We start from the raw sequence: 20081 nt of genomic DNA on the forward strand, positions 1-20081 counted from the left end.
GGATATGAACACCTGAATGAACCCCTTCATATATTGGTTGAGGCAGAGCTACCTGTTGAAATCATTGATGCTCGCCTGATGCAAGCCCGCGAGATCCTTGAAGATCTGCTAAAGCCTGTGGTATGCCATCAATACCTTTTATCCTTTTTAAACTCTTAGCTTGCTTCTTTTACTCCATCTTAAAGAATGGATACCTGAATAGTTCTTGTTTTCTTCTTTGCAGGATGAATCCCAGGACTTCTTCAAGAAGCAGCAGCTACGGGAGCTTGCAATGCTTAATGGCACCCTTCGTGAGGAAGGGATGCAGAGATCCGGTTCAGCGTCCCCTTTCCACAACAGCCTTGGAATGAAGAGAGCTAAGACAAGGGGGTAATGAACAAAGTTGCGAGCATCATGAAGGGAGAACCAAATCACCTATTCTGAGACCGATCCTGTGTACACATGGGGTTGCCTTGCTGGCTACTGGCCCAATACGGTCTCGCGCCACCAGCATCGGGGCGGCTGTACCTGATAAAACATATATCTGGAGTTGTGTTTCCTGCTACTGGGGAGTTTGGTTGCGCCATAGGTTGTTGCGCTATATATTGGGTTGTGCAGGGTTTTGTAGCAACGTGGTTTGTGTAATGCTCATTTGGAGCGTTTGGAAGCTCTCGGCTTGTAATTCTTATCGAGACAAGATAGTATTTAAGGACGCTGTTTGGGATTGAAGCAATGCTGTAACTGTTTATCTGTGTACACAGCAAGCATGGAGGCTTGCTATATTTTATTCGAACCTCTCGTTTGCATACTACTAGTAAACTGAGCATCTTAAGTTGCATTTTCAATTTGGGTTCTGCTTTGCTGATGCAGAATAATTAAAGTTAATATGTCGAATGTTGTGAAGTTGTGCTGATATCGGAATCACTGCTAGCTATTAACGGCTAATTCAACTACCAACCGTTTTAGTAGCTTTACGGCACCAAGCGCTAGCCAACTCCTGATCGAATGCCGAGTTGTTGCCTCAAAGGCCCCAAGCACGCTTTAGGCGTCTCGTGGTCCTGGCCCATTGGATCACATAACTAAGAACATGACAAATCCACCGTCGTCGAATAGTCAAACAGAATAACTCTAATTTTGCAGTTGCCACCAGAAACAACGTCTACATTGGACACCAAAAATTTGTGTGGATCAACCACCACCAAGCAGCTGCTATTGGTTCCAAACTGCCGAGCTAGAAGATCCGACTGATATATTCGACCCATTTCCATAAAGGTATGACGGAAATACAAGACCCATTGATCATCTGACAAATGAACATGACCTAGAGAATTCGAGGATGCCCAATTACTAGAATAGTCCAATTTCAAGAGCGATAGAAGCCAAATTTACACCAAGGAGCAGCCTCCACCCTCTTGCAAGTATTCTCGGCCACAATGTCACACCATCACCCTCCTGGGTTGTAGGTTCCCTTTGCCATTCAAAATTTCTCTATACAAGATAGAATAGGCCATACTTCCCCCAGTTGCATAGCTACAATCACTTGTAGCTAAGCAGAACCGAGTTGATTACATGCATGATCACACGGATGCTGGTGCCATCTGATGCGGTCGTGGTGGGGAGTGTCCGCTGGTGGGCCAACTGGTTGTAGACTTGCTCAAAGATAGGTCGCACATGCACCGCGATCATCTGGTCTGCTGGGTTGATTGCCATGGCAACATCTGTCATCCATTGAACCTTTTGTGATGTCTCATTGTGAATGTCAATTGCTAGCTGCTGCAATAAGGCAAGAAGGACCCCCTGGTTAAGAGGTACTGGGGCCATTGCACATAATGCCCGCAAATCAACCTGTACAAGGGGGTATAAGCATCACAAAGCCAAAACAAGGTTGTTCTAATATGGGGAACTAGGGTCCATCTTAGCTGATCAATTTGGTGGAAGGAAGATACCTGGGAGCACAGCCACGATACTACGGAAACGTCACTCCTTTGAAGAGCCATTGTAAACGCTTCGTCAAACTTGCGTTCAGATATCAGTCTGCTAAGCTCTTTCATCGGATCTAAGGGAGCCTCAACCTATCAAAAAAGGAAGGTAGATAAATGTTTAGATGCATGCTTGTTATTTCATTCTTTATATTCTAACTCAACACAAAATAATAAGAATTATCATTTTTTTACAAGAATAAGAATTATCATTAACCGACCAATAGACATATAACAGATATGAAACTAAATACATGAAAAGGAGCAGACATATCACAAGAATGAAATGAAATAAACAAATCCTAATCAGCAGTGTTATTGAAAACGAAAAATTGTCTGCATCCACCTCTTGGGGGCCACCCATAGGACCATTAATGGGCTGCAAAGCACTGGTATTATGTGCCTTGGCATTCCCAGAAGTAACAAGTGCCAATAGCTTGCGATTGCCATCAAGTAACTCTGATGAAAAACTCTGGGTGATTGATGATGCAGAATTGATGGTTTCCTGGGAGTACGAGAAAAAAACAAAATACAGAAGTCATTTCTTAGCAGATGGCCGGAACGAAATGAGTATCCATCAATTGATGTTCCTATCATTTGGAACACAATTATATCAAAAGTAGGTCCTCAACTTACTTTTAGAGTTAGCGCTAACGGAGTATGTGCAGCCTCAACTTGCTGCTGAATAGCAATGGAGTGCTCAGACATTCCCTTTTGAAATGCACCATCTATTTGCTCAAACATTGTTTTGCATGTTTGCTCAAACGCTGGAACAAGCAATGATTCAAAGCTAGTACGCAAAGCATCCTGCATCCATTTAAAACCGATCAGTAGACATAGCATAGCTAAAACAAAGGCACCAAATATCATATTTCCTGAACATCTAAAGCAATCTGCAAAGATATTAATGCCTAGCAAACAGATAAAGCACGCCATGTTAAATGGGGAATAATCTGCCACTTTACAACAATCTATATAAAAGGAAGATTCATACCTGAAGAGCCTGTTTTCCAGATGTATGGAACTGCATTTGGATTTGCCTGGCAAGTGTAGCTTCAAGTTTTCCAGTAACAGACTTTTCCAGCTGATTGCACACCTTGTCACCCACCCCTTTCTAAAAACAAATAATCAAATGAGGAAACATGTTCAAATTAAGCATAATAAACACAGAAGGAATTTACTAACCTGAACTGAATCATAAACAGCAGAGGTCAGGCACTTCTCAATAATAGGTGTAATTGCGCGGGCAACAATAGGTCCAAGTGAAGAAATTTCTTTCTTAAGTGACTTCTCCAGATTAGAAGGCAAGTCCTTATTTATTGAGTTCGTAATGAGAGTAACCAATTGCTGCATTCGCTCTCTATCAGCCTTTTCACGCTTAGTGTTTTCCTCCTGGAGACGAACCCAAAACGCATCAATATTAGCCTTGATCGATTTCTCTACAGCTCGCCCTAATGATGTCTCAAGTCTTTTGCCCTCCTTTGCGATGGATGCAGGAACCACAGTACTAAGCTGCTTTTCCATGTCCTTCTGCATCCCCATGAGCTGGAATACATACAAGCACAGTAAATAATAGCCTTGATACTCATATAGTGCTATCGCATTGTAACATTTAGTGAAACAAAAAACCATATAGTTAACAGGGAATTCTCCAGTCCTGTCCTACGGTAACACTAACCAAGTGTAGCATGTCAAATTTAACTGAGCATAAACACAAGTAGAATTCATCTTTCTTCCTAAAAGAAAACAATTGCTTTGCTAGTTTTGTAAGCTGACAAAAATAGAATCAAGTTGAAATGTTGAACATAATGATCCAAGTCCAGCTAAGGATTTCAAGATTGGCTTATCGATATTGTCGCCCAAAACTAGTACATACGGAGTAGAATACAATGAAACTGGATTAAAATAAAACAAAAATTCTGCTGTTTTGAATTCAGTTTTGCAATGATCTAATTAATCTGAAATCAACTTTTTCTCAATGCAGGACATCAGGACCAAGATGAAAACAGACACGTGTAAATAGACCTCGTTTCTGTTGGTGACAGTCAGTAAAAACTTGGCCAGGGTAAAAAAAGAACAGAGAAAAAAAACTCTAATAAGGTGGGGATTGAGAAACTAGATTTATCTACTTTTCATTCATTTCAAGCTTAATTGGGCTTGCACAGGGTTATCCCTTCTCATGAAAATAAGCTAAACCAGGGAACCTGACCATCTCCACTAAGTATAATGTTCAAGATTAGCCAGCACTTCTAGAATTTATATGATGACTACCAATAAGTTGTTGCTCTAGTAAAAGACTGTTCACATGAACAAGTATTTATATAGCATTAGTACTACCTCCATGACTCCGTCCCCAAAAGAATGCAATTCTAGCACAATGTCACGTTTTAGTACCTTAAGTTTGACCAATTATAGATAAAAAAAAGTATCCATGTTTATGATACCAAGTAAATATCATCAGATTAATTATGAAATGTATTTTCATAATAAATTAATTTAAAGCCATAAATGTGAAATTATTCACTAAAAACTTGGTCAAACATGAACCACTTTTCGTGGCACGCAACCCATAGTTGCATTCTTTTCAGGACGGAGGTAGTATAATTTATCACTATAGTAGTGACATTTCCTTGCAAGCAGTACCAAAGCTAGGATAGAGAGAGGTTAGGTGGCTTGCGAATTTCAGGCTGGGGTTAAAAAAATCCCCTTGTCTGTCCCACGCCAAAGGCCCGGCCCCGGTCGTGGTCGTTATCACATGGGCTACGGTGTTGCTATGTATGGGTGGGGCAGGGGTTCGGGGGTTTTCTCGACCTGCGTGAGAAGGTCTTCTTATATTTTTTTTAGAGAGAGGGGAGTGAGGGAGAGGGAGGGGGGAGAGAAAAAGGTTGACTTAAGGTCTAAGATTAACTTCTGATATTGGCACTGCAAGCATACAAAAAATTAGGGCTGCATGGATATGATCATTTTTTCTTCGAATTAAAAATGTCTGATATGTATACCCTGCCGGCTCAAAAGATGAAATTGCAGTAAATATAAATATAAATGGGCAAGTTCACTGCAGCTGCTGCTGCAGTTCGTGAACTAAAAAGATGTACAAGACAACTGCTACAGCTGCAGCCGCTGCGGCTGCAAGCTGCAGCGAGCAGGCCCAATGTAACAATGTTGCACTAAAATGTTTAGCAATATTCTGTAAAATAAAACAGATAAAATTGTAAAAAATGGATAATCCAATAATGTATGTGGTATTGTGCTTCACTCAGGGCAATGCAAAGTTCATACCTGTTGTAGCATCCCTTGTGTGGCAGCAGCTTCTGGGAAGGAGCTGGCAGGTAGGTATGTGGAGCTCAAAGGCTCATGTGACTCAATTGAATTGAAAGCACTCACAGGAGGAGATGGCTGACCAGATGTTTGAGGGTGCAAAACTTTCTCCTCTTTCGTAAACGAAGACGATTGCTCCCTGGAAGCAGAGGAGTAATCAATTTTCTCAGGGATTTCCACAAACTTCTTCAGAACATTTTCATCAGCAACACCAGTCTGGTCTGATGCCCGTCGATCAGATGATGACTGTGATTCTTCCACACTGTACTTATCAGTTGTAACTGAGCGCTCACTGATCATTTCAACAGTTTGCTCCAAAGAAGTCTGAGTTTTCTCCATATTCTCACAAACAATCTGAGTTTCCTTGACAGCTTCAAGTCCTAAATTTTGATCTGGTTTACTCTCATCAATATGCTTTGGTTCCACTTCTGCAACCCGAGAGCTTCTGCTGGAAATATCTTGACTTTTTCCTCCATCAGATTTGGAAACATCATTGTTTTCAGCAGACGAGAGAGTGCCCGATATAATTTCAGATGGAGTAACCAAGTGTGTAGCATTCCCTCCAACCTGAAACATCAAACGGGGATTTGGAAGCATTGGAACATCACTGTGACCATCTCTTGGTTCATCTTTTCCTAAGATATCCTTCCTAATGGGCATGGGTGTATCTGGCCTTTTCAAAGCATCACGCTCCATGTTTCTGTTTGTTGTATAGTCAAAAGCTGATTGATCTATATCACGAGTTCCAGGTGCTGGTCCTGATCCAGGAATCTCCATCTTTGGTGCAAGAGGTGCAGATGGAAGAGGCATGGAACCATCACCTTCTGAGTATGCAAGCGGTGGAGCTGATGGTTTCAGATCAAGATCTGCAGATAAATCACAAGAAATAACTACTTCTGAATTAACTGAAAGAATTAAATAAGAAAATGCAACTGCATTACCTGCAGACTGGTCAACAGTTGGTGGTTTACTCAAAGCACTGACAGAGTAAGAGTCTGTGAAACTAGTTCCTGTAGATGACTCTGTTCCTGCCATTTCCAGAGGCGCCTCGTAAACACGGGAAATAGCAGGATCTCTTCCAAACCCAGTACTATCAGCTGTAGGAGGCGAACAGAGTGATAACTCTAGACCATATTGCTGAATGGCCATAGTTTGAACACAATAGACTTGAACAACTTGTTCACCATCTGGTTGGCTTTCGTGTGTTCCGGTGAGGCTTAATATAGGCATTGCAACTGTGAAATCTGCTATATAGTCTAAGCGAGTAGAGGCAGGATCTGGGCCATACTCAACATGCACGGCATAAATAGCGTTCTTTTTAGCATTTGCAAGCAAAATCAGGCTTGCTTGAGGCAGCACTGCAACCTGGTTGAAAAATGCCTCTTCGACTCTAGGTTCCAGAGAACTAACGAGTTCCAAGGTCTGAGTACACTTCCAAGTCTCAGAATCACTTGGCAACAACCAGCCATCTTCATTAGTAGAAGCCCAAATTTTAACTTCTCGATTCAGAGGACCCTGCACCATCAACAAAAGGTTAAAACAATGGTGAAGATATCTAATTAAAACACAAAGGCTTTTTTTCTCATGGAATATTTAAGAGCATAACTCAACATTGTTATGTCTTTCCTAAAGGAACGCCATGGATAAACATTTTCTCCAATGTATCAAACATTTCATAGATTACCTAATTCTGGGCTATCTTAGGTTCATACTTCATAGCAATTGTAGCCAGCTAGTACCCCATTCAGGGTCTAATTTTATTTGAAAATGTAATATGACGCTGCTATGAGACCTTTTAACTGAAACAAGAACTAGGACTTGATCTTTGGTTGAGGGATGTAATATGAATTGTATTAATAATGCAATACAGGGGCACTCATTTATTATTTGGCAGTAGGAGTTTCAAGCTGCTGAATCAATAGTTTGGCTGACCATAACTTGCCAGAAAAAAATTCAAAATCAGATGCAAAAGAAAATCACAAGCTTAAAAGAACATGTGAACATAATAAAAGATTGGCAAAGTTTAAACATATATATAAGACTACATACCGCTGTAATTAGATTTATATGATTTGGTCGTTCAGGTGCTGTAAGAAAAGCAACTGAATAAACAGGTTGACCATCATGGGGCTTAAAAATTGATAATGGCACTTGTTTGCGATCATCCCAGATCTTAACCTGCAAAGATATAAACAATATACATCATAAAAGGGCCAGTAGAGATGCATGGCACTTCTCCATATAACATTGTTCCTAGCATGGAAATTTTTGGCCAGCTAAGGAATAAAACTGTTTATAGCTTGGCTAATGGTTTTAAGCCAGCAGCTGGTACTGTTTTCCAGTGAATTGCTACCAGAAGCCTCGCTGCATGGGAGATTTTCTGGTGTAACAAAGGCTACAGACCTACAGACAGGTGTCACAAAAAAAATGCCATACTTTTAATCCTTTCTTCCCAATACAATAGTTTTGCAATATAAACATATATTGTAGGACATTACTGTTTAAGTGGCTAGTGTCTGGAAGATTACCAAATTGTATGAAAGTGGGGTTTAGAGTCTAATAAGATTGAACCACAGAGATACATATTCAGATTTGAGCTTATAGAACAGATACAGTGCTTAACGAATTGACTATTCGTGTGATAAATTCATGAGTAAGCTTAAGGTACCATTCAAATCAAAAGAGTGCAGTTTTGCAAAATATTCAATGACGAAAGTAGTAAGTTTAGTACGAACCGTGCCATCCTTGGATCCGGAGGCCAGGCGGGTGCTCATCCATTGAGATATGGACAAATCAGTCACATCACCATCATGCTTACCAACTAAGCGAACACCATCAATAAGCTTTTCAAGATGACATTTAACAGGTTCTTCCACAGTAAAGTCTTTTCCTCTACCCACTTTAGTTGTGTCTATTCTTAAGACACAGTTCCCAATTCCAACAAAGAGAATCTCCTACAGGATACAGGTTTAAGTCACTTTGTAGGTTGATGTGCAAAAAAAATATTGAGGGGTGTGATGTAAGGCTTTACTTGCTTATGCGAGTGCCAACATATCCTTGGATGGTAAGCTTCAGCCTCGCCTACAATCTGGATGGCGATTTCAATCTTTCCAGTAATTTGTTGTTTTTTTTCCTCATCAGGTCCTTCATCGATCCTCCACACATATATCCGCCCATCTACGCTCGCGCTGCAGAAGATCAAAGCAAATTAGGACATGAGATTGGAGTCTACCAGAAGTAATAATATGTATATACTAGAAGCAACAAGATAAATTCCAAAATGCAATACTAGATAACCAGATAATAGCCAGCAAACAGATCACTGGTTAGTGCAGTGGTAACTGAACATCCCATCATTTTGTATTAGTACCTTGCCAAACGATGGACATCCTCAGCAAAGAAAGCCATGTCTGTCACTCTCTGAGGCAAAAACAGAATGGCAACAGGATAGATCAAACAAATGCAGTCACGTGCTGAGTAAAATTAATGAATCCACAAAGGAAAAAAGAAGCACATAGAGATATAAGAAACTAACAAAAATCAACATACAAAATCACTGACTTTTTATGTCAATGATTAGAATTGCACAATGTATCACACATCTCATCATCTGTGTTATTAAACCAAGATTTATGTGGATGAGTTGTGTGCACGAGTAATTCACTGAGAAAAGAATAGCTACATATACAACTATCTTCTTCAAGCTCAGCTCACTAGATTAAAAACAAGTGTGTGTGCTCGCATACAATACTATTTCAGCACTATTCTAACACACAAGCAGACTGAAAACCATATCGAGACACCCTGTTAGTCTGTCCGAAATGGTTAACTTATCAATCTCATAATGGAATCAAACAAAAAAGTGGTCAAAACAAAACTAACAATCTATATTATGATTTATGAAGCCCATACAATACAAGCAGATGAGCATGGCACAAGAAAAAAAGATATGCATCAATATGCTTAATTACAAACTATGTGACTATCTCATGGAAATAGGTTTCTCTTTTCTCTTCAAGTTTTCACCACAAGGCCATGCCACTTTTCAACTCAGTTGTCAGTTGGACCATGTACATGAGATGAAACTGCTGGCCGGTCATTAGTCTCAAAATTTATACACAATAGTAACCAATGACTATCTCTCTTCATCTGCATGCTCGTACCTGTGTGTGACCACGGAGGAGTGAGCGGAGTGCGGTGTTGATGTTCAGCACACGGATGTTACCGAGCTTGAGTCCATACACGATGTACGTCCGGTTCACAGCGATCTGTCTGCCCAGCACGAGCCCCGGATCCGATGTGTACTTGGTAATCGGTGTTACCTCCAGCTGCGGTGGCTGCGCTTCCCCAGGCAGCCTCGAGTCAACATCGTGCACCGCTCGTTCCCCGGTGCCAAGTAACCGTCCCCTGGGCACCTTGCTGTTGGTGCTGCTCAGCATCCTGGCCGGCGGCGCAGATGGCATCGCTGGGAGCGGCTGCAGTTGTGCGAACTCCGACGTGGGCTGGGGCATGGAGACGGCGGTCTCGAGTTGGGTCGGCCCGGAGTTCCCGAGCAGCTGCATGAGGCGCACGCCGGGGTTAGGGCCCGGGGCGGCGGCGTTGGGGTTAGCGTTCGGGTTGGGGTTCAGGTTTGGGTTTGGCATGGGGAAGGAGACAACGGGGCGGGGCATGGCGTGGGGGTCCTGCGGGTAGTGGATGTAGGGTCCGCGGTGGAAGGGCGGGGTCACCGGAGGGTAGGAGTAGGGACCAGACGGCGGCGGCGGGCCCGCCGGGCCTCCGGCGACGCCGGGGAAGATGGTGTTGGGGGTGGCGGTGGGCATGGGGTTCGGTGGCCTGAAGAGTTTCCCGATCTCGAATGGTGGATTTGGATTCGGGTTAGGGTTTCCGCTCGGAGACGCCATGGGAGGCGGCCCGGGTGAGGGAGAGGAGGTGGCAGTGGAGTAGATCTGAACTGGGGAAGGGAGGAGGACGAAGTGGAGGTGCGTGGAAGGGCAAAGTCTAGGTGGAGTGGAGGGTGCTTGTCTTTTCGCGTTGCACCCTGCCGTTTGACTTTATAGCAACAAGGGCCCTGAATGTGGAGTGCATTTTTTATACACATGCATGTTACTGGTTGAGACTAAAAATTAACTTAAATTAATTGTGATTGGCTAACTAATATACTAACAACTAGTTAAATACTTAGCAAAAATTAACCTACCTATTAGAACTCCCATTTAGATGCACTAGAGCCAATTTTAACTAGTTTTTATTAAGCTAGCAATCAGCCCTTGGGTCCAATCATGCCTTTAGTGGTGGTGTTGTATCAAGACTTTTAGTACTCAAACCAAGGCTTTAAGAAATATAGAAATCAAAATTGTTCGCACTCTCATAGACCAAGGCTTTGGAAATCGCCTATAAATTGAAATGTCTTATGTAGAATTTACTATTTTGAAATAATAAGATTACATTTGTGAGTCTTGACTTTTGTTACTCCATTACAGTGTTGGATTTGACACAAAAATGCATGTTGCTCCAATAAATCTACCTTATGGACCTAAAACTGAGATAATATTTTTCTTCATATGATAACATAAGGAGCAATTAAGAATTGAAAAGGTTACTAACTCTATGTATAGGGTTCAAAAATTAACTTGTATGTTATTCCCTCCATTTAAAATTATAGCTCACTCTTGTTTTACCCCAAGTCAAATTTTCTAACTTCGATAAAACTTTATATAATGAGCCATTGACGTAGTAATTTATATGCTACCCCCTCAATTTTAGATTATAGTACACTCTTGTTTTATTCTAAATCAAACTTTAACTTTGACAAAGTTTATAGAAGGAGTTATAAGCAAAGCTTTATTAAACTATCCTTAGAATATGTCTTGATAACGCGTTTGTAGATGTTAATACAATTTTTTCTAACAAATTGGTCAGATTTAAAAAACGACTTAAGACGAAGTTAAAATAAACTATAATTTGAAACATATGGACCTCTATGCTGCAAACATATTTCCATGTGAAACACCATCACAATGAATTTGATAAAAGCATTACATAAATATATGATATTGATAACATGATTCTTTTGTGGGGAAGCTCTCCCCCCGGTTTGAATTAAAAAAACATGATTCTTTTGTACAATTATGAATAGAGAAATTCGCTTTCTATTAAGAATTGGTTCAATCCAAAGGGGTGGAAAAATGGGCCAAACAGTTGTCTTTTTCAAAGTACTACATAGTATTACTACTACCACTTTTGTCTCGTTGACTCAGGCTCCATCTCGACATCCTTCGTCCAAATAGCAGGTCACCGGAGGTGCCGTGTGCAATTCTCGTTGCCTTTCCAAGTACAGTAGATACTATTGTTTTCCAATCTCCCTGGTCTAGAAGAGATAGAAGGGGGACTGTAGCTCGGCTGTTTTTGATAATTAAATAGTATTTTATGAGGAAGAATAAGCGACAAGCTGAAACAATCCACGACTGGAACAGCCGAACGCGGTGAAGAAACCTCTGCTTCTGCTGCGTAGGTTTGCGAGCGAGGTGAAGCAGGCTCTCGTTTAACTACTCCGAGGCCGCATCGGACGGTGCAGGTGTACGCAGCCGCAGAGCAGAGGTGGTGTGGCCGTACGATTCGATCGAGCGGAGATGGCGGCGCGCGGCGAGGTGGAATGGTACGGCAACACGTGCGCGGCATGCAGCATGCCTCCCGAAGCCGCCACACGATCCGGCCTCTCCTTTCGAGCGCAGGAGCATCAGTGCAAACGGCGCCTCGTGATCCGATAATCTGATGCAGCTCCCAAGTAACGATTGCCAAACAAAAGGATGCAATTTCTGACGCAACTTTCAACAAGCGTGTTGCCCTTGATGGCTTGATCCGCTGTTTTTGCATCCTGAAAAAAGAGGTTTGAGTGGCCCACGCCGCACGACACGACAGAAGGAACTTGGCCTGGATGCCGCCGTCCTGAAGTCAAAAGTCCCATGCAAATTCAGTAGGTGGCGACTATGATTGATGGACCTTTTAGCTCCGCTCGCTTCGCCGAAAAAAACAAGTTGAAATACTGTTTCGGCTGATTCGTTGTAAGGGAAAAACACTATTTCAACAAAAGTACAGATTATAAGAGAAGCGAACAGCGCTTTTATCTCCACCATATAACGCCTATGCTCCTCTTTAATTTGGATTTTCAAATCTAGTACCGCTAACTTTGATTAAAATCTAGGGTAGGCCTGAGATTACTAGGACTAAGTCTGGGTCTGCCCATGGCTGTTTAGCTCCTATTTTTCGTGCCACGTGGGCTAATCCTAAGCTAATAAGAACTAATAGATAATCCTAAGCTAATAAGAACTAATAGAGGCTAATTGATAGTTAGAATCCATTAGCCTTATTAGCCTATGTTTAATTCTTTTACAAAGTAGGCTAATTTTTAGTCATGTAATTTAAACACACCCTCAGATACTTCGAAGGCTGTTTGCAGTGACAACAAGCATGACAGAATACCATAAAGAAGGATGACTGATGGATCTTCATATTTGAGCGAGTCTTGATGAGGGATTCTGCCTGTTCGCTTATGCTGAAATTTGATCTATGCTGATGTTTATGCTGAAATGTTGTGAGAGAAAAATATTATTTCATTGTTGAAAAGTAGCTCAAGCAAACACGGCAACCACAACCTGTCACCGCCAAGCTTGACAACAGCAAACCACAGGTACAGTTTTACCCCTTTTTTCCATCAGCGCTGGTCAAAGCAAATTAGTTTTGATCAACTGAGAATTTCAGCCTCCACAAAAATAACAGTTGGGTGTGCGTGTGCGATTAGCATGTAGCGGCAGTTACTTTATTATTTATACCATTTACATGGAGCAAGACGGAGACGAGCTACACATGTAAACGAATGCAGTGACGATCTCATGTCCAGTCTCTCCGGACACCACTAGGTAACAGAGACACGAAGACGAACGTGATGCAAGCTGATGCAACCTGTTCTCTCGCAATCCCAGTGTCTGTAGAAAAAGCGTGAGCTACATCTTATTAAACAAAGATCCTCGATGTTTTGAGTAGCACAACTTTGTTTATATGTATGTGTATCCACTTAAATCCATATGTGTTAGAGTGAAAAAGAATAAAACTTAGTTTAATTTAACTCTAATCTACTTTAATATACGTAGATTAAGATAAATACATATGCATCTAAATAAGGTGGTGTGGCTCACAAAGAGCACTCGGTAGGGTAATGCAATAATTTACAGAGACACACGGGCCAACGAGAATCGTTCGTTAGGGTTAGGGCCAGGGGAAAGGAAAATGGATAGAACGATAGCTGCTTGATAGGGACAGAGCATTCAGCGACAGCCTTCCGTATAGTAACAGGAGGTGTTTTATTTTCAAATGCGAAGCTATACTCCGCTGCAGGACAATGGATATATGTATTCAGGTGGGCTATATTAATCTTGGATATATGTCAAATCGGGCAGCCGAAAGTTAATAGTGAACTACACAGTACTTGCCACCGACTTGACAGACAAACCACCTTGCGCCTCGTTTAGATGCTGAAAAAATTTCAAACCGATAAATAGTACCACTTTCGTCTTATTTGATAAATATTGTCCAATCGTGGACCAACTAGGCTCAAAAGATTCATCTCGTGATTTCCAACTAAACTGTGTAATTAGTTATTTTTTTTACCTACATTTAATACTCCATACAAACGGCTAAAAATTGATGTGATGAAGAGAGAGTGAAAAAACTTAAAATTTTGGTGGCATCTAAACAAGGTCTTGGTCGTGGCCATTCTGAATGGACAGCAGTTTGTTTTGAGAATATAAAGGGTGGCCGAAGAAACGGCGGATGCTGACCTGATACTGATGTGTTTGTGACATGTTGTTAGATAAAAATAATATTATTTTATTAAAAATGTACGACTGATAAGCTCAAGTTGGCCTAAATAAACGTTGTCATTATTTCCAGCATCCTCGACTCCTCGTGCTGGCCAGCGCACCTAATCCTGTCTGCACGCCATGTCCTATCAAGCAAACGACCTCGCTCATCATGCGGCGACCAGTGTCCTTCGAATTTGAGCGTGGTATGGTGGTGATCGCCACACCGGAGCAACTAGTCTAGTGCACAAGAAAGAGGACCCCAGCTGTTTGGATCGATGACTAAAGTTTAGTCTTTGTCACATCGAATATTTGATATTAATTAGGAGGGCTAAATATGAGCTAATTATAAACTAATTACATAGATGGAGGCTAATTCGCGAGACGAATCTATTAAGCCCAATTAATCCATCACTAGCACATGTTTACAGTAAGCACCATATTGTCAAATCATTGACTAATTAGGCTTAATAGATTCGTCTCGCAAATTAGCCTATATCTGTGCAATTAGTTTGTAATTAGTCTATGTTTAATACTCATAATTAGTAACAAAACATTCAATGTGATAGAGACTAAACTTTAGAAGGTAGAACCAAACACCCCAGGATTGCTCGGCACACGTCGTGTCATCCCATCATCCGCTGGCAAGTGGCAATGGCTAAGGCTTCTTTTTGGACAAGGTCTAGAGCAACCACAATATATATGGATCAACTAATTCATATATGTGGGTCTCACAACAGGAGTCAATAGTTAAGTTGCAAGGCATAATAAATCTGGATCGGTTAATCCATAAGGTTGAGGCCCTATGGTAAAATAAAAAATGCCACGCCCTCAACTTCCCGTATCTCTTGTGCCTCCGAGAGAAGTCGCATACCTATCTCCACCGCCGTCTTCTTCGTCCCCGATCTCTTTCCTTGCATTGAATCCGACCATGGCCTTCAACAAAGAAGGCACGGTAGAAGAGGAGGCCAACGCCCAAAGCGAGCTTCCCAAACCAACAACTCTTTGTTTATTTAATGTACAATGTCAAATGTACAGTGCAAATAGCGTTTTTTTTCTCATAGGCAACTCATAGTCCTATAGATTACTCTCTCACAATGTCCCAGTCACCTTGTACTGATGAATATTTAATTCATTATGGATTGCTTTTTTACAACATTGTGGTTGCTCTCATGACGTTACGGACAGATATAGCAATTGAACCTCCGGATATAGGGGTATTCGTCAGTATTATACTCATGGTATGTATTTTGCTACGGTACTCTCGTATGACTATGGGCCACCCATCTATTGTGACGGTTACCACCACCTAAAAGTACTATTATGTAACTGGCCGCAGAATAAGTTATTTTGTGGCCACTTTGAGTTACGATAATTACTACACTGGTTTATGAGATTATGGTAACTCCATCATAAGCGATTTATTGTAGCATTATGGTAAGTATCATCTTGAATTATAGTAACCTATGTATCGTAAATGTGTATTGTCATTATCGTAAATTGGTACAAACATTATCGTAAATCAAGGTGACTATAGAATAAGTTATTCTATGGCCAGCAGCAGAATATCCTTACCGTAAGTTATTCTGTAGCCACCTCTATTTACGATAATTTTATATACTAATTTATGATAATGTCAATACATATTTACTATAGTTGAGTTATTATAACACACGAGGAATGTCAATACATATTTAGTATAGTTGGGTTACTATAACACATGGGGATATTTACCATAATGTTATAGTAAACCACTTAGTAAAGAGTTATTATAATCTCGTAAATTAACATAGTAATTATCGTAACTCAAAGTGGCTATAGAATAAGTTATTTTGTAGCCAGCTACAGAGTAGTAGTTATATATATATAGTTTTTTTAATTTCTAAAATAAGATAAATAAGAAAAGTCAATTCGCCTTCCTAGGTGACCGCCTGATCGAGCGAGACGCTTGATCAAAGGGCTAGTGAGGGGCGAGTGCGCACGATGACCTTACTTTGGGGTGCAGAATCGCCCTCCTTTGGTGTCAGGGGGGCACATATGAAGCCGGGCAGAGCGATGACGGGCGGCGTACATCGTGTTGTCGGGTAGAGTCTTCTTTCGTATTTTTTAGTTGCAGAGATAGAGATGATAGAGAAGTGACTTGCGTTAATTCACTAATCTACGTCCTGTAATGGTTTTTTTTTCGGGACTGTGATGGGTAATTTGGATAACACCCAATCCTTACGACGAATATGATTGATCCAACCTAGGTTTGGTTACTTGTGCGTGACAAGGCGCTGCGTCCATGGCTGCGTGTGGTCCGTCGGATCAAACTCCAAACCTGAAGTGGCGTCAAAATCTGAATCCTCACAGATCGAGCCATGCAAGCTCAAGGAATTAAGTTGTGTTGTATTCCTTTCTAAGTTTTGAGGATTTGGATTATCATGCGGTGTGCCAGTGTTCTTCGCTGTTGTTTGGCAGCGACGCTTATGCGGTTGGTTTTTTATATTCGGAAACATGCTGGGTTTAATGGTCTGTCTTGACTTCTGAACTTTTCGTGCGCCTGCAACTGCAAAGTAGGAGTACTCGAGACTTGTGTGTGATTTTTTTCAAGGGCAAATTTTGAGTCCACTGCTCGACGGGCTCGTCGCTGACTGCTCCACCTAGCAGGCTAGCACAAGGCGAGGCGAGGTGCCGAGGTTCGCTGGAATGGAACCGGAGCTTCCGAAGCTCACTGGACCACCGAAGTCCCAACCAATCTAAACGGGCCGGCTGCGGTTGATGGAGTTAGAGGCCGTAGTTGGTTGGCGGCCCAAAGACAACCAGGTTATAGTCCCGCAACTCCACGGACGAAGCCTCGTAGTCACAGCAGAGCTGTTGCCTCGCCTCGTCTTGGATGCTGCTCAGCTCCCCGCAGAGCGGTTGCGGCGACTCCTGCGAGCGCCGCCGCGACCACACCGGCGACCTTCGGCAGGTCCGCTCCTGCTTCTTCCTGACTTCCCCGTCTATTAACCGCTATAAGCCTTCCGCTCCTTCTCACCATTTTCCAGGCCCACAGCGACCCCCTTTGTTAACAGGAATGCCTCCGAGGGAAAGGGCAAAGGTGGACGGTGCGGCGTCGCCGCCGGATGCTGGTGGCGATCGCATCAGCGCGCTCCCGGACGACGGCCTCCATCACGTCCTCTCGTTCCTCCCGGCGGAGGACGTCATGCGGACATGCCTGCTCGCCCGGCGCTGGCGCCATCTCTGGAAGTCTGCCACAGGCCTGCGCATCGGGTTCCGGCACGGGGATATACGGCCGCCGTCGACACTTCGTCAACCATCTGCTCCTCCTCCGCAAGCGCGATTCTTGTCTTCACACATGCGAGCTCAGGTTACGGCCTCGGGATACTAGCGGCTGGTTGGTTGAAGAGAGAACCAGTCTGAATCTCTGGGGAGATTTAACTTTTTATCTTTATAAAGATGGACCACTCCGCGTCGGCAGAGATCTAAGTCAGCCTACGAACATCAAATGTCTCTTCTGCCCCTGCTCTCTCCTTCTCCGCCTCTTCCTCTCTGCCCACGCGGCTTGAGGTCGCCGGCGCTCGCTCACGGCGGCCTGCGCGTGAGCGGAGCAGCGGAGAGCGCCACGAGCGCCCCAGGCGGCCTGCGCGCGAGCGGAGCAGCGGTGAGAGCGTCGAGCGCCGCGGCAGCCTGCGCGCGTCCGTACTGTGAAGAGCGCCTGCACGGTGCCCAGCGCGGCACGGTTGAGCGCGTCCCTGGCGGCGTGCGTGCTGGCCCTGGGCGGCGCGCGGAGGAGCGCGCCGCCAGGAGTGGCCGCAAGTCGCCCACGGCTGTGCCGTGCGCCTCCTCCCCGCAGAGGAGGCTGTGGACCACGACCATCGCGTGCTGCACGGCGTCGCCGGACCGCAGCGCGAACGTCAACGCATCCAGCACGCCCGGCGCCGACGCCACTGGGTCCCGCGGCGAGATGGAGATGTTGAGGTCGTGCGGGGCGCCGTGGGCCGTGGCGGCGTGCGGGAGCGCGGTGTGTAGGCGAGACGCTCGAACGGTGCCGCAATCGCCGGCCGCGTGTTGCCCCCGCACTTGTGCTCAGCGGCGGTGGCCGTCCCAGTGCTAGCCGGCTGCGGGCACCGCGTGCCACTTCCACCCCACCTCCCCACACACCTGTGTTCGTCGGCCGCTTGCTGCTCCCGCACAGGTAACCGTGGTCATTTTCTCCTTGCATCCTTTGTTGCGGCCGTAGGCAAGACACTCATCCTTTGTGCTTGGGTGGCAAGCAGCAAACCTGCTGGTATGGTGATTTGGTCGTCGCCGTACGGCCTGCGCACGAGGCACGTGCTCGTTGCCGCTCTTCCTCCTCGCCGTGGCTGCGACCGTGACCGCGGCGAAGCTGATGCCCAACTACTACAACGCTTGCGTGCTGCGACCGTGACCGCGGCGAAGCCGACAGCAGGTTGATTTACGACGCCGGCGGGACCTCCGACGTCCCCGTAGTGCGCGCGCTCGCGTGCTGCGTGGCCACGCACCCTGGGGCCATTCGCGGCGTGCGCGTCACTCACGGCTCCTTCTACGCGCATGAGTACGCGCTCTGGCGCTTGGTCGCAGTCTCGCAGACCTCCGGAGGCTTGCGTTGCCGGCGAAGGAGGCAAGGCCGAACGTGGCGCGCATGGCGTCGGGCACCCGCCCGAAGAGCTGGTTGTTGCAGGCGTCGTGCCAGGTGCGGGTGTCGTCGCCGTCGTCGGGCCAGGGCGCGGGCACCGTCGCCTGGCCGGAGCGCCGCGGTCGCCGGGCACGAGCTGCCGCGTTCTGGGTTATGAGCGCGGGCACCGCCAGGGCGTGAGCTACCGAGGCACGGTGCGAGCGCGCGCACCGTCGCTGGGCCAGGGCACGGGCAACAAGCGCGCCACCGCCTGGCCGGAGCTCCGCCACCGCCTGGCCGGAGCTCCGCCGCCGCCGGGCATAAGGTGCCTAGGGCTACCAGCGTGGCCAACGCTGGGCGCACGAGTTGCCACGGCCGCCAGGAGCACGGTGCGAAAATGCCAGCTGCGTGGGTGGAGAGGAAAAGGGCAGGAGGGACATTTCACAAGTCCTGCAGACTCGAATCCACGCTGGCACGAGGAGCTGGTCTGCCATGCAAGCAAAAGTGGTAAATTTGTAGCTATTTTCTCTCTGTGCTGGCAAAAATGTATTGGTATCTGTTAAAGTGCTATTTGAGAATGTGCCATTTGTTATAATGGTAAAAAGTTAAATGTCCTGAATCTCCCTGTGCTGGCCCGAAGTTCGGATGCTCAGGCTCTAAATCCATGACCGCTATTTCACATTTCACTTAGACTGGCCTGTCTCTCAGCACTTGAAAAATGCTTGCACTGATCAATGTATGGTTAAATAGTCCCTGCAACTTCTCCAATTGTCCGAATCTAGAACATCTATAGATAGCTGAGTCTTACTTTTATCAGGTGCCCCAGATCTCGTCAAAATCACTGAAACACATAAGCATCAGCGATTGCTGTTTTTATTATGAGGGATTGCACACTCTTATTTGTACCCCAAACCTTGTTTCACTTAGGCTAGACCACTGTTACACACCCACGTCGTAACCCACATCACAGTTCAATTTTGGCCTCGGCAGTAAGCTGTTGGCAGTGATACTCATAGCCCTCACCGTCGCTATCTGATACCATCTACGGTGTACACTACACCGCCGTATTGGCTTATCATCCATCCATGATAAGGTCCTTACTCCCATCGCATTGCAGCACGACCTGCGTGTGTGAGTATGCACTAACACCGCTGCATGGCTTATGATCCATCCGTGACCAGATCATTATTCCATCGTATTGGAGCGTGACCCGCCTGTGTCGAGGTGAACATCACCGTCGTTTCAGCGTATGAACTGTCTGGTCATAGGGCTCGGTCACCGTCGTGTTCCGCCCGTGATGATCCTTTAGTCGGTGTCGGGTTACTAAAC

The 20081-nt window shown here is 44.7% G+C and overlaps 1 protein-coding gene and 1 pseudogene across 1 annotated transcript; one reads left to right on the plus strand and one right to left on the minus strand.

Moving 5' to 3' along the window:
• Positions 1-1089: 1089 nt before the first annotated feature.
• Positions 1090-10263, minus strand: LOC136534056 (enhancer of mRNA-decapping protein 4-like). Its single transcript, XM_066526541.1, has 13 exons — positions 9440-10263; positions 8647-8696; positions 8308-8464; positions 8012-8230; positions 7326-7454; positions 6218-6791; positions 5238-6142; positions 3144-3503; positions 2953-3072; positions 2595-2765; positions 2305-2463; positions 1926-2051; positions 1090-1824 (listed from the first exon to the last, which is right to left on the minus strand). The coding sequence occupies exons 1-13, from the start codon at positions 10175-10177 to the stop codon at positions 1516-1518; spliced, it is 4017 nt and encodes a 1338-aa protein (XP_066382638.1). The 5' UTR covers positions 10178-10263; the 3' UTR covers positions 1090-1515.
• A 6723-nt stretch (positions 10264-16986) lies between these two features.
• LOC136534055 (putative F-box/LRR-repeat protein At3g28410) lies at positions 16987-19710 on the plus strand (annotated as a pseudogene).
• The last annotated feature ends 371 nt before the right edge of the window (positions 19711-20081 follow it).

Source organism: Miscanthus floridulus, unplaced genomic scaffold (assembly GCF_019320115.1).
Source record: "Miscanthus floridulus cultivar M001 unplaced genomic scaffold, ASM1932011v1 os_1452_2_3, whole genome shotgun sequence".
Lineage (NCBI taxonomy): Eukaryota > Viridiplantae > Streptophyta > Magnoliopsida > Poales > Poaceae > Miscanthus > Miscanthus floridulus.